General features: G+C 37.0%; 1 protein-coding gene across 1 annotated transcript in view; it reads right to left on the bottom strand.

Annotated features, from left to right (window-relative positions):
- Positions 1-839: 839 nt before the first annotated feature.
- Positions 840-22,737, bottom strand: part of PALS1 (protein associated with LIN7 1, MAGUK p55 family member) — a 58,196-nt gene continuing 36,298 nt past the window's right edge. The window contains exons 4-14 of the mRNA XM_075754179.1: positions 16,999-17,076; positions 16,112-16,258; positions 15,332-15,493; positions 12,140-12,217; positions 11,067-11,250; positions 9,966-10,037; positions 9,429-9,500; positions 8,520-8,687; positions 7,606-7,808; positions 6,071-6,181; positions 840-3,947 (exon numbers count right to left, since the gene is read on the bottom strand). Coding sequence (XP_075610294.1) covers positions 3,771-3,947; positions 6,071-6,181; positions 7,606-7,808; positions 8,520-8,687; positions 9,429-9,500; positions 9,966-10,037; positions 11,067-11,250; positions 12,140-12,217; positions 15,332-15,493; positions 16,112-16,258; positions 16,999-17,076 — 1,452 coding nt within the window. The 3' untranslated portion in view covers positions 840-3,770. The remainder of the gene's footprint in view (positions 3,948-6,070; positions 6,182-7,605; positions 7,809-8,519; positions 8,688-9,428; positions 9,501-9,965; positions 10,038-11,066; positions 11,251-12,139; positions 12,218-15,331; positions 15,494-16,111; positions 16,259-16,998; positions 17,077-22,737) is intronic.

The raw sequence follows: 22,737 nt of genomic DNA, 5'->3' as shown, positions 1-22,737 counted from the left end.
TGGTGTCTGGCTCAAGCTGCTAGAAGATGGTGGTCCTAAAAGCTTGGAAACTGTCATGTTGATTTCAGAATAAAACCTTCTCTTCATCTCCTGCCCCCAACTTACAATTCACATTGGGCACATCTCTTTTCAGCCTGTGCCCACCTTCAGTTAACCTTTACTGCTCTAGGTAAGTGACCAAGGAGAAGTGGCTTGCTCCTGCCACCAACACAGAAACTCTTCTCAACTATACAGGTGCATGTTGCTCCAAATCTTCATTGCGACAAGCAGGCTGGCAAGCAAGGCAGGGTTCAATGTACCATCATCCATCCTCGCTATGATTCTTCACGTCCTGGGCTGACTAGGGTAGTCTAGGAGAGTGGCCGATAAGCAGCTGCCACTGAAAGCTGCTCAGTTTAAAGGGCTGTTTTCCTAAAGACGTTGGTTTGCAGTCAGCAAACTGAACACATGCCTTAGCAGTAGTACTAGTAGTACCAAGTATCTTCAAGGTAAGCACCTTGTTTTAAACACGATCCACCACTTAAGTGCAGATGCAGGCTAAGTGCAAGGAAATGAATTTCTATTAACACCTTTAAAAAGTCATTTTATAATTGTATGACGCACAAGACCATTTCTTTTCTCCTTTGAAGCTGAAGGCAGCACAGCTGAGTAAATCCACACTGTTGTAAGATACAGGTCCAACTTGAAAGAAAGTCAGTCTGAGGACATGTTACCTCTCCCACTGGATGCACGGTGTCAGAAGGAACAGATAACATCCTCTAGGGCACCAATGGGTCACAGCATCTTTCACACTTCAGCAAAATGGCAGAAAGAAGACTCCCAAGATCCACTACAAGAAGTAAAATTGTACAGTGATTTATTTTAAATCTAGAAATATTTTACATTTTTACATTAGTGTGCAGTTCGTGATATCTCAAATACAGAGTGCAGATACATGTATAAAAGTACAATGTGGGGCTAACCACAGGTCTCAGTAAAATTACCTTAATTAAGGCAGTAAGCCCCCCATTTACATTTTTAAAAAGTCACATATAATTACATTCAAAAATTCTTCTATGAAGCTAACACTTAATTAAAGTCTGGACTGGTCAAAATGCAGATACCTCATTTCAGTCTGATACAGCTCACTACAAAGCCCTGTATAAGGTTGAAGAGTTTCACCAGTGAAGTTTGCATGTTCTCTTTTACTCTCAAGGGAATTAACACATTCTTCATTAGAGAAGGCAGAATAATTTCTCACACAAGGTAGTTCCAGGTCCACACTGGCAGCAGATGGACAGCCAGGTACGTTTCTCGGTGCTTGCTCAAGCCTTCCGTTCAGAAGGGGACAAAACTAACATAGGTTATAAACTATGACAGCACCTATCTACATGGATGTCACCGAGTACTGCATGCCTTGGGAATTAAGAGGTAGAGCTGAACTTCAAGCAACATTCTTGTCTACATTCAAAAGCTGTTTGTACAGGAAGCTGGTTTTGTACACCATTTCAGAAAAACCAGGGAGACAAACAGTCAAATATTAGTCAAATTGGCGTGATTTACTGTGACTGACGGTGCCTATGAACACCAACTACCTAAGGGGTTTCAGCAACCATCTTGAGCTGATTGTGACTGCAGAATTTGGACAGCACCCACAGAGCTGAGCTAGGTTACAACCCTTACACATTTTACTGCTTTCCACCTTCTCATCCAACTATGAGAGAGGACAATAGCAAAAAGCCTAATCACATCTACACTCATCTTTCTTTAAAAAAGGGTAGAATTGATACACTATTTTGCCATCTATGAAACACTGACTAATCCAATATACATGAACATTGTAGTTGTCATAAACTATGGATTTAAACTGACAGCGTGCCTGCAATGTGAGGCAAAAAGCCCTTATTTTGAATATCCAGCTCTTAGGCACAACAGCTAGAACATTATTTCTAACACCGAATTGAACTAAAGATATTAAGTTTCCAACCCCTTCCTTTCTTTCTGAAGGGTCATACTTACTGCTTAATTGCTTTTCAGCTCTAAATACTAATTAAACAGCAAATAGTTTTGCTTTCTAACAAGACAGGGAATACACTCTCTACTTCCATTTTTCAATGCAAAACTGTACCAAATGTTAGTTCAGTAACTAGAAAAGCTACCTGACAATTTATTTGTATCTGCTGTATACTTCGAGCTCTCTATTTATCTACGGGTGTGAATTTGTTCCATTAACATTTGCAGAAAGAAAATATGCAAGACAGCATGGAAAAAAAATCAACTACTTTTTCAACCCTCAACATCAGACAGGTGCGAACTACACATTGATGTAACTCCAGTGTTTTACCTGTAGGAACAAAGAGACACCATGGCTACAATTAGAGATATTCACAGTCAAGGTTCTTTGTGCTGCCCCAAACCAGCCAAGATACTACTATTCAGTTAGCTTCAGCGATAGAGCAGCCCTGCTGCAGATGCCCGCATAGCCTTAGTTATTAAACCTTCACAGCTCGGAATCATTTCAGGATGCAGAGATGTTCCAATCTGCTTTGCAGAACACACTAGGAGACAGACCTTGCCTTTTGTTCACCTGTTTCAAGTCTTTTGTTTCACAATTACAAATATTCCCCCTTCTTGTGACTTCTCAGTCAGTTACCAGTGTTTACACATACTTTCACTGCAGTACTGAGCAAATGCAGCACAATATGTTAGCTAGTGAATGGCAATACTTATTTATAAAATGGTAGCTACATTCAGCTATTTTAATTCCAGTTAGTTATCCCTTAGACCAACCAGCACAAGGTGAACCATTTGCAGAGATTAAAAACCCCCACTATCTTCAATGTTCAGCACCTCAGTCTATTTTAGTCAGTATTCTGTTATAAAACATGAGAACTTCAGTTGACTTCTAAGTAGCATGTCTTATAACTATCTATTTTTCACAAAAATATAACCTCTGCCTTTCTAAATATCTCTACAGATCTGTGGAAAACAGCAACTCCAATCAGTCAGTATGTTTTAAAGAAAATTCCATAAAAATATCACATCTAAAAGATCAATATAATACTCATCTTTGGACCTAAAATTAACGTGCAGTCAAATCTGATTTTAAAAGTCTGACTAAAAAGACGCAAGAATTGAAATATTTACATTATACACATTTCCCAATTACAGTGCTGTTAGAAAGTGGAATGTTTGAGAATTAAAATGTTAATTCAAGCCTCGCAAGGCAGCTCCAGACCAGAGCAGCATCTTCATTCTATTTTTTGAACAAGAGCGATTTCTGATTAATATTAATGTTTTTCACATGTAGGTTCTCTACCCAACGATCTGTAGAACTATGCTACTGAACCTACCATCATGTCCCACAAAGTCATTAAGTTAAGTGTTAAATAACATTCACATTATAACTATGTGACAGCATGGACTGTATATACACACACACACTTAAAATCTTTGATTTCGTAAGGTTGATTCTAGGTAAAAAAAGGTGGATTTATGTATAAAAAGTAGTTGCTAGGAAAAAAACAAATCTATCTAAAGCTTTAGAATTTACTCCAAGGTCTCCATTTCTAGACCACAGAGAAGAAAGCTTGGACAATCTTTAGATCAGTTAAATTGGCTCACAAGCTGATTAGCGTATTTTTTCAGTAATACGCAATTTCACTGGCTAAGGATGCAGCCACTGAGGTCTAGAGCTCACACGCATTTATACTAGAATCGGGCAGACCTACACACAATCTCCTTGGAAAGATTACTAGATTGAAGTCCATTTGTCCCTTGGAATTGCTCTCTCATCGTAGCCAGGTAGAGGGCACCCACTGGGGTTCTGTGTCAAGTTTGTTTATTAACCGAAGTAACTCTTGATACGCCTTATCAAGATCTGAATTCACGATTGCTGTATCAAAGTAGTGGCCATTGTTCTGTTCCATCTCCCTTGTCTTCTCTATGATTTCTCTCAGCTCTTCTGGCTAGAAGCAAAAGCGGATAGTTAGTGCACGTCTGTAAGCTTCTCCCCGACAACAACAGAGTAGGGAAAGGTAACAACAAAAGCAAAAGTTTTTTTTACACAAATTTTCATGGTATTGTTTATCAAACTATTGAAAAGTTCGCAAAAAACATTGAACCATGATACATATTTGAAGCAAAGGGCACTCAAGACAATCCTTTCCGATTGGCTGTAAGTGGTAACAGTAAATAACTGTCCCAGACTGAAGTAAATGAGGAAAAATCTAGCATTGCTCATTTTACAACATTGATCTCACCAAGGCTCTTAAATCACGTTTCTGAAAAATAAGTTAGGTTACTAAGCTCATCACCCTTCTGAAAAAGACCGGAGATGGCAGAGACAGTGTGAGAGAAAGTTTGAATGGTGTAGAACAAGACAACACTCCACCAAACAACCCAAGGCAACAGCTATCATTGACATATTTTCACCAATGAACCGCAATGAGAACCACTGTGAGAGCTATACATTGAAGTTGATCGAATCACCACAGCATTGGGTAAGTGACATTGCAGAAAATGGAAAACAATTTGGGAGCTGAGAGTACATCAAAAGCAAAAATACTGCAGATGTAGATAAATAATGCAAAGGGAGAAGTAGAAATGGTTTGGTTTACTTCAGAATTTTCTTACATTTGGCTTCTAAAAGTGTGTGGTTTTTTTCTCTTCTGCAGCTTATTTTTGTATTATATAAAGGAATATTCTGGTATAATTTGAGATAATTTTCTAAAGGGGATATTTTCAAAAGGGACTTCAGGCTTTCAAGATTTTTTCTATGTGTTATATACACTTAAGAAAATCAAAGCCACTACAGACGTACATACAAGAAATACCCCTTTCTTTATCAGGGGAAGGGGTTTAATACAATAGCATTTACCCAACTGAAATAAATACATGTCCAATATGATTAATCAGAAAGAAAACAGACATAGTGTAACACCAATAACAGTCTCTGAATTTTTATTGCAAATGGATTCCTTGACTACTGCAATAAAAAAACCTAGGACATACATAAGATGAAGTAGTTATGTAAAATAAAGTTTCATTCATTGCATAACCATGAAGGAGGAAACATGCTCATTTAACGAGTATGATATTGACTCAGGGGGAAAAAAGTCCATCCCTCTGTTTTAAGACTTGGACTTTAATGGAGTTCTAGTTCTTGCATCCAGGCAACACATCACCCTGGCATCACACACGGAGAGCAAAACAACACAGCCGCAGATCACAGTGAGTTATAATTCCTGACAACAGGCATATCAGGAGTCCCTTTGAGTTATGCTGGGAAGACTGTTCTTCCCCAGTATGAACTGCATTATGTTCAATTAGTACTTTGAAGATACTAGGGTGGCAAAGCACTCCCACCAACCACTGTAGGGTAGATTTCAGTTGAAAAGCTGAAGATCAAGGTATTTCATTATCCTAGCAATAACCATGTTGTATCTCTCAAGCTGATAAGGGCCTTTTCTGAGCTTTCAGACATCCTGGTTTAATCTATTGGTTTGAATTTGAGTCTGTAGAACTAACTTGTCATTTAACTAAACAATCTGAACTGGATAAGCTGAGATCTTCACATAACTCTGACTGAAACACAAAAAGTGATCCTACAAGATCAAGAATTAAAATAATCATCTGAAGAGTTTTGGAATGCCTTTTCAAGTAAATGCTCTTCCAAGGACAGAGAAGTTCTCAAAAGAAAAACAATAATCATTTGCCCCCTAGAATTACTCTCAGGTTTTCTTCAAGACAAAGCTGGGTTTTCCACAGTTTTGAAATAAAGGGTCATATTTTTGTACCCGAATGCAGGGAAACCAACTAAGACACTGTACCCCAGGATTACTCAATTAGCAGTGGATTCCCTTGCCTCATACCTCTCAGTTAGGCAAAAGCATCCTGAGCCCCTCCCTTAGTATGGCCTGCCTACTAACCTGGAGCACACAGATCTCAACTACACTGCTTCCCATCTACTGTCAGTACAGTTACCATCTCCCAATTCCAAATAAAGAATATACAGATGTGTTTGCCGAAACCATTCCAGATCTGTAAATAAAAAACAGCATGGTTTCAGAAGAAGTGTTAGACACATTACCTTTGGGTTTTTCCCTTCTTTGGCCAATAAAGCACGTAATCTCTCTTGTGAAGGTGGTGCAACAAATATAATATATGGCTTCAAGTCAGAATTACGTAGTGTCTTCAGTGACTGCAGAAATAGGATTTATTAAATATTTAACAGTTCCACGCATGAAAAGGGCATTTAATAATGCATTAGCCACATAATTGTTAAGATATTCTTCAAGCACGATGACAATTGTACAATATATTAACAGCAGTATAATTAACCATAACAGTATTATCATCCACCACTCAGAGTTCAGTCACCTTTTCCTATGAAAGTGATATTCCAACATTTTTCAGCTTCATGGAAGCCAAACATTTACTTTTGTTCAAGAATATCCTTCATAACTAAACTGATCATTTGGTATCCAAAAGCAAAAAAAAAAGTCACCTACATTGAAGTAAGCTTCCTTACAATGCTAAGGAATGGTATCAGCTTTGAACAGACAGAAGAGTCTTTAAATACCACAGTTTAACCTCTCTGTTTTGAAGATGAAAATACAAGGTATCCGATGCACTACTACTGTATGCTTAGCATTTTTTTTTTTTTTTTGGCAGATTACATTTATATTAAGAGACAGGAAAAAAAGAACCAAACTGTAGTTTGATTTTCCAAAAGGTTCCTTCTATGTATCTCGGGACAATTATGTCTCCGTAATAATTTTTTAGAACCACAGAACTAGATCAATTTTCCAAGCGTTACAAATTTTCAACTTATTACATGGTTTGTGATACCCATGAGCTATCCTAGTAAAGTATCACATGGTCCCAACTGGTGATGACTAATTATAGCTTCAATACTACCAGACTTTACTGATGTGTCTGAGTTTCAGCGCTTCTTTTAGAGCATCCCTAACAATGGTAGACCTCATACATATTGTATCTATTAGAAAATGGGCTGTGTTCCAGGGCTCTGCCTCTTCCCACATTTGACTAAATTTCCAAGTTGAGGTCTGTATGCATAGTTTGTGTCTTCTTTGTCCATAATCAAAAGGTCACAGCTAAAGAGCTTTTCAATTTGTTGAAACTGTGTAGAACAAGAAACAAATTTGTTTTCAAAGTTTATGTGATATACTTTAATCCTGTCTGTTATGGAACTGCATAAGCATTCCCACAATGCAGTTTCCAAGTATAATCACAAACAACTTCCTCTCCATCTTCAAAAACCTCAGAGCTCACAGAGCATATGGAAGCCTGAGACACTCAAATCTTATTTTAATTAATTTTTCAATTCAGATACTTAAAGTTGGTGAGAACTATCTGGAAACCAAGGCCCCTTTTACCTTTAGCACAGATAAAGAACATGTGTATATTTCCACAGGAGGAACAAGCAAGCTGTATTCATAACACGCTAAACAGAGTTAACTGAACATCACTGAAAGAAAATTTGGAATAAATATGAAAACGTACTTTGAAAACACACTCATTTTATATGAATCAACTACAGCTCTTTAGACTGTCACAGTACCTTCTACAATTAAAACACAACAGGAAACAGCTTTGCCATACCTGGGTATGAAGATTTAAAAGGCATATCTTGCCAGAGTTGATTACTTGCCGCACAGAGTCTATGCTAGTACCATAGAGGTTCTTTTCAAACTCTCCGTATTCAATGAACTTCCCTGCAGCTATGTCACTCTCAAATGCCTGTCGGGAAATGAAATGGTAATCCCTGCCAGCTACTTCAGTCTCTCGCCTGCTCCGAGTAGTATCTACAAACAAGAGCAACAAAAAAAGACATTGAGACAGTGATACACTTGTAGAACTGAAGAGGAGAAATAAGTATTTCTCTTCATTTGCTAACCAGGCAAAAAGAAGCATTTGAAATATCCAAGAAATGCAAGTATTTTATTTTCTAGAATATCCCTGGGCAGATTAAGTTGCCAAAGGCTGAACCTACATTCAGAGGTCTTGTTTACATTATATAGAGGGAAAAAAAAGTCAACAAGAAAGGGAACAGTTTCACCTTTGCAGCTGCATTCTGGATGTGAAAACAGCTATTAGTTGTTTATAGTAAGTTATATTGTTAAGCTGTCTGAAAACCTAATTTAGGGTACCATTAGATCTTAAAAATATAAAATTCACTGAAACATAAGTGGTTTGGGAAGGCACTAAAGCCACCTAAATTTTTTGTGCAGGATATGTACATTTGACCAATGTATCAAACTTTTTTAAACTTCTGTAACTCCAATTTTATTCAAACTGAAATATATGGATGTCTTATAATGTCTCTCTAACACTGCGTTGGGACACTGGATCTGCATTGACTTACTCAAGCTTCTTTTTGCCACACAAGATGTAACTTTATTTGTCCTTTATCCAAAAGCTGACTATATCCTGCTTAAAACCCCCAAACTCCTAACTGCTATTTTCAACACAAGATTTGTCTGCAATGTTCAGAATAAGCAATTGTATCTGCTTACGGGGAACCGCGGAGGCAAAGCGATCCACTTCGTTATTCATAAGTCGCTGCCGCAATTCATTTTGGCCGCAGTTCTGTGGGCCGATCAGAACAATAGGCCGTTTCCTATTTGCTGGTTGATGATACAGTGACATTTCCTCGTAGGTCAAAATTTCCTCATTGTCATAATCTTGAGAGAGAAACAATAAAATGGTCACAACATACTTCACTGCTAGTTGCATGTATTGCCTGTCACGAGGAATCAGGTTTCATGCAGCTCCTGACGCTCTGCCCAGCATCTAACTGTGAGTCACCAAAGCAACAGAACCCCCAAGATCACCACTGGTCCAGTAAGATGAGGCTTCCCCCCCGCCCCCCCGTTTCTGGAGAAAGAAAATGTGTTTCCACTTACTACTGATATAAGTAGTATCATAAACTCAAGAAACAACTTTCTTGCCAAGGAACAAGTTTCTAGTACAAGTATAACACTTTATGCTCAACCACAAAAATCATTATCCCCGTCCCAAGGTACTTTTGTAGGAATATGGCATAAATAGCCTACAAACTCTCTGTGGAAAAAGTTTGCATTTACTAAACTTAATTACGCAGAGTGAGATGATATTACAAAACCATAATAAGTTGGTTCAAGCATTGTAAAATTATGAGTGCTTCCACGCCTAAAAAGCTATCTGTTTTTTTACCTCTATCACCTGGTCTTTATTAAAGACAGTAAATGACCCTACAAATTCTGCCACCTCTTTTACATCTTTCACTAAACACTGTTACAAACCATACTACTGCTCCCAAACAGAACATCAGGCAGTATTTCTAACATCATATCCTGAATTTCAGCATTCTTTTCACAAGGGTATTTGTAGAATCTTTCATAGTTGCTTATAAGTGCACACACCATGCAAAAGACATTGCTTACCATCATTTTTATTTGCATTATATAAAACCTTTTTCCGTTTCTTTTTGTTTTTCTTTGCACACCAGAGTTTTCCTAAGCAAAATAAAAAACACGACAATCAAATACCCACAGAGTAAAAAGCTTCCTATCCCACCCACTAACTGGACCTTTAACGTGGAGAATTTATTCTGCAGTTTTGAAAAGGCATAAAATACTTCAGTTCATTAAAACAGTGTGGTGTACTAAGCAAATATTGCATGCCAAGGACTTCAACTGAGTTATAGCAGATAAAATTCTTTAAGAAAAACAGGGCTTTCCAAATTCTCCATCATCCTAATTACATTGTACATAGTTATGAAAAAATCTTGTGATTTATACAACCAAGTGCTAAATTTAGACCTGTATTTACATGAAGAATTTCAAAGAATCATCCCACTTGTATTACAGAAAACAGAAGAATCTTCTGCAACTCTACAATGACAAGGTTCCAGATATCACTAATTAGCATCTCTATAAGAGTTAGATTATTTTTTTTTCCTTGGAAAGCATATATCCAACCTGATTTTTCTGGCTCCTTGTCTTCTTCTATAGTTTGCTTCATTGCTTCTCTTTGTTGCTGAAAACTTTTTCCTTAATGCATTTAGGAAAAAAGTACAAAAGCAGTTAACGTTTAGAAATAATTTACATACTTTTTTGTATTGACTTTTTCCTAAGCTTCTACATCTCTGAAAGTTCTAGTAGAATACGACATAAGAGAAATTTAAAAAGAGAAATTAAAATTGCTGCAATGCTTGTTTATTGCTTTGAAAATACATTCATCAAGAAAGGCTTGCAAAGCATTTGTATTATTCTGGACAGTTTTGCCTGCAAAATTGAAATGACTGGAAAGACTATATTTCCCCACTATGATGATACGGTTTTGTAATTATTTTTGTACGTTAAATGTGTTCTATTGATATGAAATCTTTTTTTACTTCTGCTTGAAAAAGATTAGCCTGTATTTAAATCACCGTTCCTTTCAACTTACTCAAACGTCATAAAGTAACAGTGCGATGTCCTATGGAATTTGAAAGTCTTTTGTTCACTGTGTTTAACAGATCAGCAGATCTTTAATGAACTAGAGTGCAGGACATATTTCAATGCAAAAATTCTACACAGACTTCACTGTCTGAAACCCCTATTACTCAACAGGCCCCAACAGTCAGAAAGGAAGCATGACTGTTACAAGTAACTGAAGCTCTTTGCTTTGCAGAAAAGTTACCACAAAACAGAAACATTTTTCAGATAGACTACCCATACAGAAAGAAATGTAACAGCTGCTCTCCTCTGCAGAGTCTTAGCTTCTGCCGTAGCCAGCAGAGGGAACTCTGAATCCACCGAGTCCCCAAGGTTGAGGAATAAAGGCAGAGCAGAGTAGCTCTTGCAAGGTGAACTGCAATGGAAATGGTAGCTTTACTCTGCATGTAACATCTATACGTGGAGATGCCTCTACAAGCTCAACCTTTTAAGTAAGTGAATTACATAACCTGCAGTAGGCCCTGTTGCAAAAGGCTCAAAGTCACAGATATTTAAGGGTATATGAGTCTTTGAAAACCAGAATATTGCTCCTGTAGTTATGGGAACAACTGGCTGTCAGGCTTTTTCTAGAGATTTATTTACCAGGGATAAGGCCTGCCAATGGCTGATTATCTTCATCTCCATCTCTGTATGCCTGCCACCAGTTTGGATCTTCTTGGCTGATCACATGGAGTATATCTCCTTTTTGGAAAGACAGGCCTAACTCTCGGCAGGGGACGTAAGGGTCATCAGAAGGATCGTAGTCAAAATGTGCTTTCACATGTATCTGTGGAAGATCAAATGTAAAAACAGAAGAAAAAACCCCTGTGACTTCTGAAAAATTCATCTTCCTGTGACAGCAGTGGAACTCCAATATATAAAACCCCCAAGGTTCTATAAAGTGGAAGATTTATCTGGGGCATACAGGAATGGACTCATGACATAGGTTAGCAATGGATAAGACACAGTTGTGCTAGGTTGGAGGTGAAGGCCTGAATTCAACTTCTGTTAATTTTGAAGTTTATGCAATTTCCTCACCATTTTAGGAGGCAGACTCCCCTGAACTACTGATTTAAGTTCTTTGCATTCAAAAAGTATGAGAGAGATTCTGATTTGTTTAAAATACCTAATATATACACAGATTGAAACACATTTGCTGGGTTTTAGGTTAAGTTTCACTGGTAAAATATTTTACTTTGTTACCAATCATTAATGTCTTTGTTTGGCTCTAATAAATTGGTGCCTTCTTACTTCAAACTGGTAAAGCTATCTCAAGAAAAGTGTGTTAGCTAAAATGATAAGGAACAAAGTTTCCAGTACACAAACTTTTCCTCCTAAAGCATATTTGCAAGTTCAATCAATCCAATTTTTATATATATATTTAAATAGAGAAATTGGGTATTTCAAAATAGAATTTCAGAAGCATAAGCAGTTCTACTTTTACAATTTCTTACTATTTTAGAAACTGAGTTAAAATCATACTAAGAGTTTCAGCTTAACACCATCAATCATTTTCAGCACTTAATTCAGGTGTTAGTTTGGTAACAATTAAACCAATTTAAACAACTAAGTTTTGGTTTTGTTCCACAATGTGACCTATCGGAGAACTTTCTACACATTACTGGAAAAACAAGGTATATGACACCAAGCTCAAGAACATCTGTAGAGCTACTTACAACTGTCTCCTTCGCAGGAGGTGGCTTGCTCTGCTGACTGGGAATCAAGACAAAGGTCAGAGTACCATGCATGTCAGCCTGAGATGAAAAATAAGACTCTTCATATACAGTATCAAAATATGGCTTACAGTTAAGAATTTTAATAAATAACATATTGTAGAAAATGCTGCAAAAATTCCCATAAAAGGCTGTTCCTACTAGCACGTTATCTACCCCTTAACTGGTTTAAAAGGTATAGTACAGATACAGATGCATTGATTCAGTGACAGGTTAGAAAGCCAAATGCTGATATTCAGATTTTAAAAGCCTAGCATTCTTGATTATACAAACTATTTCTATTTGAAATAGAGCAGCTGCAATTCTGTCAAGCAGAGACTTAGGAGAAATGGAGAATAATATTCTCTTGTTCTGCTCAAAAATACCAACAAGTGGATCTATGCTGGGAAGAAAAAATATATTAAAGGTTATTAGTTTCTTTTAAAATTGCTGAAGTGGAATTGTGTTTTCAAATCTAAACATTTCTACTATGATTTTATGCAGTTAACATTGAAGTATACAAAACACTGTTTAAAAATGTCACTAACACTCAAATCCTGCATCTGTAAAGTACTTAATATCAATACTGTAATCACCCCTAAGAAAGTAAAACATAATAAAAGTCCTGGCTTTAAAGAATTCTTATTTGTTTGCATACTCTTGTACACAGAGTGTGTTTGCACACATAACAGGTATCTAGATAAAATGCAAGTGTCAATCTGTGACAAGGTCTCCAGGTGTCTCACTTCCTATACATCATATCATGAACTGTAACACAACGATTTATGTTGCGTAAAAGAAAGCATATGCATAAAAAAATTCAGACCTACGGCTTAAAGTAAATATAACTGAGCATAACATAATTAAGCTGCAGGAAAGGAAAGCCCACAAATTTCAGTCAGCATGCATAGTTCTGCAAGGAATGCATAGAATTTCACAGTGATCGTGTGAATAGTCTTGCCCAAAGTCATGCAAGTTTAGTATCATTTGTGTAGCAAGTGGTGAGGCAAAATTAAGGAAAGTAATTTCCTTCTGTGCTTGTTTTAAGTAATTTTGGGGGACTGAAGAGATTCAAAATTTCACTTCTACATTACAAAATACAAAAGACAACTTGTAAAGAATTAAAAATATTATTTTAAATTAATGATTTTGAAAATATATTTTTAAAAGTTTATGGGGTTTTTAAAATTTTCCACAAGTGATTTGCTCTTATGTTAATGCATTGTGGTTTTAAATCTTTTACTCTGTAACTCCAGGTTGCAGGAGCTGCTCAAGAGCAGAACAAGCTCTCTCCAGAGAACGAAACTACCAGACTTGAATTATTTGTCAAGCATCTGCAAAACACTCTTTTCAGAAGCTAGGATATGGCTTTTAAAAAAAAACAAAAAACAAACAAAAAAACCAGGTGGCAATGCAGACAATTACAGAGCATGAAGAATTTCAGATCTCTGATCCAAAACCACACGGAGATTGAAGGCTTTTCAAATAACTGTAAGAATCTTTTAAAATGGCTTTAAAAAAGCCAAAACCCCACACATTTCTGCCTCTACTTCCTTCCCTCCACTTGACCTCATTCTAGGCATTAGATGAAAAATTTTGACAGCAAGTTTCAGAAAGAAAATCCAACTAAATGTGGAAATTGTCTATTAAAAACTACAGTCTTACTGTAGCATGAGAACTTCATCTATAAGTATTGCTGCCTATTCTTCCTACAATAATAGAACCTACAGCAGAACCCAGGTCTTTGTCCTGATTTTGTCTATAGAGCATAGATCTATCAACTAATTAAAAGATTTATTAAATAGGTTTCTCATTTTTCCCCCAAAGACCCTATTAAATAAGTGCTAGTGGATATTTCCAATGTTTCATATCAAAGTTAGACATTACTTCCTTTTAAAAAAAGATTTGTCATTTTCATCAGTTTTCACTTTGACAGAATGGTCTTGCCCACTGCAATCAGACCAAAGATTCATAGCCAGGTTCCAGGTGTCCCATCTTGGACACTGATCAACAACAGGTGCCAAGGAAAAGCATGAGAAAAGAACAATATTGGGCAACAGAAAATACTGGTAATTCCCAGCTTTTGACATTCAACCTCACAGGGCCTTTGAGAGACAGTACTTCCATCTAGTAGTTCCTGATGGATTTCTTGCCTGTTGTTTTGACTAGCTGCTTTTGAACTGAGGTATGTTTGTCATAAATGGTAAAAGTATAACAAACAGAAAAATGTCTATGCCAGTAAACTGCTAGACAAAAGATTTTTTATCAGGAGGGAAAGAGTAAAAAAGTAGTCATGTAAAGGGCCTGAGTGATACAATTTGTGGGCGGGTTAAGTCTGGCCAGGAACTAAGCACCCACCAGGCTACTCTGTCACTTCCCTTCCCCAGCAGGATGGGAGAGACAACTGGAAGACCAAAAGCAAGAAAACTTATGAGTTGAGGTAAAGGCAGCGAATAAAACCCACCCAACAAGTGATGCAAAGGCAATCACTCACCACCCAGTTTTTACTGCTCAGCATGATGTTACATGGCATGATATATCACTGTGGTCAATCCAGGTCAGCTGTCCCAGCTGTGTACCCCCCCAACCTCTCACTCACCCCCAGCCTACTTGCAGATGGGATGATAGAGTGAGAAATAGAGAAGGCCTTGACACCGTGCAAGCACTGTTCAGCAACAGCTAAAACACTGGTGGCGTTGTCACCACTGCTGACAGTCTAAAACCGGTCTAAAACACAGCATCATATAAGCTGTTACAAAGAAAATTACCTCCATGCCAGCCAGACACTACCACAATCCCACAGTCACACATTTATTAATTGCAGACTCAGAGACAAACATGAAAAATCATGGCTTTTCAGACCTAAACAAAAGTTTTTCTTAGAAATCATTAAAAGCAAGTCTCAAGATGATAGCTTGACTCTTCCACATTCACAGGCTTAATTTTTGCTGATAACTGCCATTATACTTATTAATATAACACTATGCATTGGAAAGAAAACTTGAAATGGCCCTCCACATATAAACAATAGCTATCAGAATGAAAATACTTTTAAACTAATGCTAAATATGAGTACAAATGACAAGCAGAGCCAACAGGCTTCAGTCTTATGAAAGGAATACTTTTTGCAGGGAAAACAAGAAGTGTCCAACTCACCAACAAGTCAAAAACTTCATTAACATCTTTTCCACGAATCTCAATGCCATTAATCTCCAGAACTTCATCCCCTTCATGTAACAGCCCACTCTTCTCTGCGGCACCTCCTTTCACTATTCGACTAATGATAACAGAATCCATTTCATTGCGAACAGTAGCACCCTGTATAGCAGCAACACATTCTGAATTTATTATATATATGAAACTCAAAGCCATCTATTGTACGTATTACAAGCCAGTGGAGAAGCTATGTTGAAAGAAAATGCAAGTAACCGCTCAGATGCATACACCCAATGCTCCAGTTTAGAAAACCACTGCTTTAATTCTTCAAGCTTCACTAAAGATTGAAGAATTGAATTGCGCCACACCATAAGATTCATGATTTTTTAAAAAACATATTCTTAAGGAAACACTTATTTGAAAGATGCAAAACAGAAGATGATTTGATAAAAAAAACCCCAAACAACCCCCAAAAATGTGGTTGGCACAAGGCTATAAGCTCCCCTACAGCAAAGCTTGGGATACATAGCGATTTCTGTCAAGAAGTCCTGTCCAAACCCAAGTTGACAGAAGTTGTACAGATTTTAAATGGTAGTATGGCTACTGCTATATGAAGATACACACAAGTTTACCGTCTGCAACTATTTCTCATTTTGGAGAGAAGGGAGAGTGTTTACAAGTTAAACATCACCTCCACATTCAAACGCCAAAACTTTTTAGCAATCTGCAAAGGACAAAAAAGCTTACCTCTTTTACATATAACTGAGTACCAGTACTTACCAATGGAATATCCCGAGCTTTCTCAATGCGAACTATTTTAACTGTCTCCCCTCCATACACACCAACATTCTCATAAATTTTTTCATCTGTCACAGGCTCTGGTTGCATTTCTTGTTCCGCAACCTTATCATGAGCCAGTAAAAGTGCCTGGTGTTAAACAAAATCAGCTCAGTTACAGAAAAATTCACACTTTATATGTATACAAAATAGTAGAGTTCAATGAAATTCTGCAGTTTGAGTAGTCTTTGCAGGTAACAGAATATTGTAAACTGATTCAAGCAATTAAAAAAAATCATTTATCATAACTATGTATGCAGCACAAACTACTTTCCAAACTTTCCCTTCAGACTGGAAAAAAATTAAAAAGCCATTTTGAACACACAGCTGTGACTGTACTTATAGCTTCTCCTTCCTAAAAAAACCAGACATTGGTTTACTATGTACATGACTGAGGATACAGACATTAGAAGTTACTGCAGTGAAAACTACTCATGGATTTACATCACCACCAGAGGACAAGATTCCCTTTAGGCACCCTATGATAAGCATGAAACAGCTGTCAAAGAAGAAAACAGATAAGCAAAGCAGCTCATGTGCTGCCCTGACCCTACTGATCTACTGCTACATTGTTTATGTGCAAATTACCCTGTAATACATGTAGAATGTAGCAAGGGTTGAATATAATCATGTACTACTCTTGATCAGAAATTCCCATTAGTTGCTGGAAATTGGAAACTCCTCACCCTAGAAAAATATTGAGAGATCTGCACAAGTTGAAGAATAAAATCCATCCTTGCCCAGTCAGCCCAAGACATTTGCAAAAAATAAGTTATACTGAAAACAGCATCAATACATCCATTAGATTAAAAGTTTCATTTTTGTTTTACCTGCATGTGAGGGGCATTCAGTAAAGCATTAAGCTCCTGCCCATCCTTATGGTGACTGGGTTTCAAAACACTCTGTACCTAAAAAGAAATCAAGTAGTAAACCTCTTAATCTACCCAGCAATTGATAAATCCACCCTCCCCTACTCAACCACAAAGCCCTAGTTGCATTTATTCATCTTACTGAAAGTAAAGTATATCCACATAGCTGTTACACTGACTGACTGAACTTGAGCTTGTACACATGAGGAAAATATGCAATGAGAGCACATGACCACTCCCAGTAGTTATCTACCAAATCTAAGCTGGTACTCAGTGCATCACACAGATTTGTCAATACCAGAGAATGGAAACAAACTCAGCTACCACAAAGATGCACACACAAAAATTAAACTCTAGAAAGGAACATGGTAGTGAAATCAGTCTCAATGAAGTCTATTATGTGAGTATGCTGCGTCTTTTATAATAGACTAACTTCTCATTATGTGACTAGCCTTCCCTTTCCTTAAAAGCAGATGGTGTATTTTTACCCAAACTATTTCCACCAACAGCAAGACCAAAGATTCCAAGACAGATTTTGCAATGCATTCTGGAGCCCCTACCTCAGAAAGTATGAGTCAAAACTTCAAAAAGTCCCAGAAAGCCAGACCTGGGTTCCAAAATAATCCATATTAACACAAGGACAGATTTTGCTCAAGCACCTTAAGTTGCCAAAAAAGATTTGCATTCTCTTGTTACCAAAAAAGCCTTTGCCATTATCTCTTGCAAATACTGGTACTCTTATAGAGAAAGCCAGAAGCAGGGAAGTCCTTCTTATCTAAAGGTGAGGCTGAGGAAGATACTTTCCATGCCCGTTATCCTCTGGTCTAATCTGTCTGAAGGCGCACGAGTCCAAAAGCACAAACGAATCCAGACACATCAAGAGTAGATTATACATTTCACAGCAGCAGCTTTAGGTGGGATGGAAACTATTTATTTCAAGAGCTTTTTACTCTTAAGGATGAGGCAATGTGACATCAGAGAATCAAGAAATCACAAGTTCTGAAGCGAAAATAATGAAGCTTTTTGTGTGATCTAACAATATCTAAAGGTCTGAATAGCCTCTGTCCTAGGAGCATTTATCTAGAGAAATGCTGACAACTCTCTTGGATACTACTAGATGACAGTCCTCAAAACAGTAAAGATAACTTTAAATTCTAGCAGAAGTCACTAAACAAACTGGTCCCATGGAGCAAGATCCTTACGTTGCCAACCAAACACCGTCACGTGGAATAAGCTCCTGTGCTTAGCAATAAACCTGGCACAACCTCCAACAGCCTTCTGACATCTCTAGAACATGCCTCATGGTGAACAAACCTAGTATGGCTTAGAATAGTCAAACAAGAAGCCAGATTTATTTGTTGTCTTGGTTTTTTTTTTTTTTTTTTAACTGATTTATTTAATACTGGAGAGAGTAGAAAGAATTCAGCTTTATAGAGGCCTGACTTCAGTCATACCTCTGATTTGGCGAGAAAGCTATTATCCCTGGCTTAGCTTGAATTTTGGGATGCTGTATATCAGACAAAGCACTGTAAAGGATATATTTCACTAACAGGTTTTCCTCTCTGTTGAAAGAGATTCTTCTACACAATACTCTCTCATAGAGGTTTATTTAAGGTCTCTAACTTTTGAGGGACTTTCAACTCCTTTCTTGAAGAAGCTACAAGAAGCTTTAAAGCCTTATTTATCCAATCTTTATGATCCTTTTACAGGAAAACCTACTTAGAAAGCAACTTGAAGTCCTGCAAGCAAGACAACCTTTTGAATGCAAGGTCAGAGGTTGGGGATCTGACATGGGAAAAGAGAGCCACCAGGCCCAACCAGTCATTCTGTGTGCAGTGAATATCCTTTATCCAAGTTTCTGCTTTGAATATTTTAATTATTCAAAAATTTAACAGCTCCTCTACCTGCCTTTTTAGAGAAAGATGTATTTATTATTTGTTTATGCAATGAAGCACTAGGAAAGCTTCAGGCTGCTATACACACCACTTATTACACCAGTATTGCTGCATATCAGATGCCTTTGTAATTCGTGGTAATGAATCCCATAGTTTTATCAGATGAAGAAATTTGAATGTAGGCTGTCATTCCAGAAGTGATACACTATAGATAGCACAGGCAATTCACACTGAATATGTGGTAATAATAGTATTTTCTTAACTCTTCAGCCTAGTTTTTATTGGTAATTATGTTAATTTTAGTTCAAGCAGCCCCCCAAAAGCTATTGATTTGGTTTCATTATATGCACCGCAATTTGGAGTCATGTACCATGGGGACACACACTGGAATGATACTAAACATTCAGAATTTAACCGCACCTGCAAAATCCTGTACTTGTTTAGTCTCAGGTGAGCAGACTGTCAGAGGGAATATACATACGCATTTTAGTGCATATTTAGAAGTGACAAGCTTCCAGTGCATCCTCTCAGAGGTACTGCTCTAGTAGTTTAATTGCCTGCACTTGCTGAAGTGAACAGTAGCAAGTCCGAAACCTTTAGAAACATAGCCTATATAAATTGAGCCTATTAAGTATATTTAATAACAAGAACATTTTTGAGGTATTTGATATATACTGTTACAGGCCAAAAATTACAAACTGTCTGGAATGCTGCATCAAATATTCTTACAAGGTCAAGATTCAGACCATGTTCCCATAATCCTTGCCCCCATCTTGGTCAAGTTTAAGTGGATTTAAAAATCAATTTAATTACACTTGATGTTTACTGTCTATTTTTATTTAAGACTTGGAGTATACCACATTACATGAAGATTAGCTCTCTAAAATAAATTCCTTAAGCTCAAGTGCTTCATTCCACCTTTTTAATTCAATTAAAGTTTCTTTTTTAAAAAAAAAATAAAAGGAAAAATCTTGAGTTGTTGGTGCCTGGTTATCAGAATCGGTGGGAAAAGTTACCTGTACAACTGTACTACCAATTTTAAGATTTTCCTAAAGAGGACTAGAAAATAAAAAGGTACCATTCCACACTCATGTATTATTAATGGTTAAAAAATTCAAACTCAAAAAAGCTTTCACAACATTCATACACATTGTATTTTATAAAAGAAAGTCATCAATTAGAGAGTAAATGAAAACAGATTTTTTTAAATTAAGGTTAGTGTGGTAAATGATAATTCCCCCAAAACACACTTCCAAAAGTATAGTTTAATTAATTTTTACTATTTTTTTTTTTTTTTCAAAGGGAAGATGTTTCATGCTGCAATATGAAATTGTGTTGCAAAGTGTGTTTTCCTGTTAGAGCTACAGAGACATGAGCCCTGGAACAGGTTATCTTCAACACCATAAAGACTCAAACAAAACATGTCTGTAGCTTTAAATTAGGACATGCACTCCAAAACAGTTTCAGAGTTATACACTGTCACTGATGACCTGTGCACTAAAATATGCACATTAGCATTACCTGCCATTTAAAATTTGTTATGCATGTATCTGCTATTTTTCTTTCTTGTAATGTCTTGTCGCTTTTATCATCAAGATGTTATCAGTATCTTAAATGCAGCCTTTTCCAAATGTCTTTTCAAAACCACCCTGAAGTAAGTAAACAAACTGCTTTTTTGGGGAGCTTCTCATGCCTATGTTTAGGGGTGGAAAAAGCAAAAGACAAAACCAAAAATTACAGTACAAGAAAAAACCTGGGCATGCAAGACAGACACAAATAATTTCCTCCTGTCCTGCTACCATAAATACAGAAGCCTTTCCAAAAGGAATAAAGGATCTGAAAAATGAGCATAAGATCTTCTATCCAGGCAAAACTAGGAAGTACAGAATGACATGAACAGAGGCCTCAGGGTGTTCCTCTTGAGACACTTCCATCAGTCACAGAAATATTTGTCCTGAATTTCCAGCTCGATCATTTCAGGATGCTATTTAACATATTGCAAAATACAAGTCACTTAAACACACCAGAAGGTGAATCACCATGAAACTAGATTACATCTGAAAATAGGAACAGACATATGCAATATATTGACTTTTCAGGAATTTCAAAGCTGGACGTGACAGAGATGGGAAAGGAAGAATCAAGATGAGTACAGGAATACATTTGCCTTTTATATAATACCTCCTGGGTGATGACAAAACTGCATTGTTTAAAAAGCTTAGATTAAAGAAATTATTTTCTTTATGCTTAACGTTCTTCATGGATTGCTAAGAGACACAAAACTGACTTTGCATCACCTTCTGATTTTAGGATTTACCAAATCACCTGAAAAAACAAGAAGAAGGTGTTGTGAAGGTGAGAGGTAGGGAGGATGGGGAGGAATATGAAGGTTTGAAAACAGACCTAGAGTTTTCCTTGGCGTATTTTCTTCTTGGAAATTTCTATTAAGCAACAAATAAAAAGGACATCTTATCCACGAAGGGGAAAAAACAGCTTTCTTAAAAGATAAATCTGTAACATCCTGTATTATAAATGAAGATTCAAAACCTCTAGCTTTTATCTGAATGAAATTCCAAACTGGGCCTGTGTAAAGTGGGTGTTTGGGGAAGTCAGTTTACAAACAGAAGTTAACCGAAAAGGTTCCTTCAGGCTTACAGACATTGAAGAAGCCTAGTGAGGATCCTACAGCAGCCTACAGACTGATGAATAAGCCAGAAGGAAGCTCATACATAAAATACTCCCACCTGGTTTTGGCACAGCCTTACTGACAAACCTAAACAGGAAAATCCTGAGCTGCAGTTTAATCAGCATACTGCACCTTTAGATAACAACATTTAAATTATGTCCCTCAAGAATCAGTAATTTCTTCTGCAAAACAACTTCAAGCTTGCTACAGCACTGTCTTCCTTGACTAACAAGGTTAAAGTCTAGAAAAAGGAAGGAGTGGAAGCTGTTGAAAGAAACTGCTTCAGGCAGAAAGAAAACCAGATACTAAATAAAAAAAAAAAATAAATCAACTTGCTGCCATACTGAAATTGGAGTGATGTGCCTTTGAGCAATTGGAGTATGGCTATATACGGGCTCAGGTCCTCCAAGTAGTGTACCTCAGCCAGTTTTGAACAGGTAAGTTCGGTTCACTGGGTGCTAAATGCTGGAGCTACCCAGCCTCTGCATCTGGCTCTGCTAAACATTACAGTGCTATGCTTGCACTGATACTGGGATTCAGGCTAGCTAGTTTAAAGTTAACAATGTATATCCATATAAAGCATAGGTGTAGCCACACTTCACTGCAATATATACATGCACCAGGCCATGGAAAATGAAAGTTATTGAGCAACCCCTCAGATGGTCTTAGCCACATCCAGCCACATTTGAAAACTCATTCTGTTCACAGCAACTTTCTATCTGATGGATTTTCTGTAAATTACTACTATAATGCTTATAAAGCTATTGTATACAGGTATTGCCCATCTATACTCAAGTGGATAAGCCTCAAAGAAAATAGTTAACCTGGTTGAAACTGTAGAAGTATTTCAAACAGTTAAGATCTGACTGAAAAGATTAAAGTTAAAAATCTTGCTCAAGTATATTTCTAAAAGTATAGTGTAATAATTTCTAAAAGACATATCAAATTTTATAAGAGAGCTGTCATCTGCCAGACAAAAATTAAGCGTAATCTGACCATCACAGCAATAATTAAAATATTGAAATTAAGTATTAAGGGATCTGTGGCTCACTTTAAAGCAGAATGCTTGTTTCCAGTATGGCTGTATTTTCAGAGATGCCTCCCATTTTGAGAACGTGG

This window comes from Balearica regulorum, chromosome 5 (genome assembly GCF_011004875.1).
Source record: "Balearica regulorum gibbericeps isolate bBalReg1 chromosome 5, bBalReg1.pri, whole genome shotgun sequence".
In the NCBI taxonomy this organism is placed as follows: Eukaryota; Metazoa; Chordata; class Aves; order Gruiformes; family Gruidae; genus Balearica; species Balearica regulorum.
Note: the sequence above shows the minus strand (reverse complement) of the source record. Positions and strands in the feature narration are given on the sequence as shown.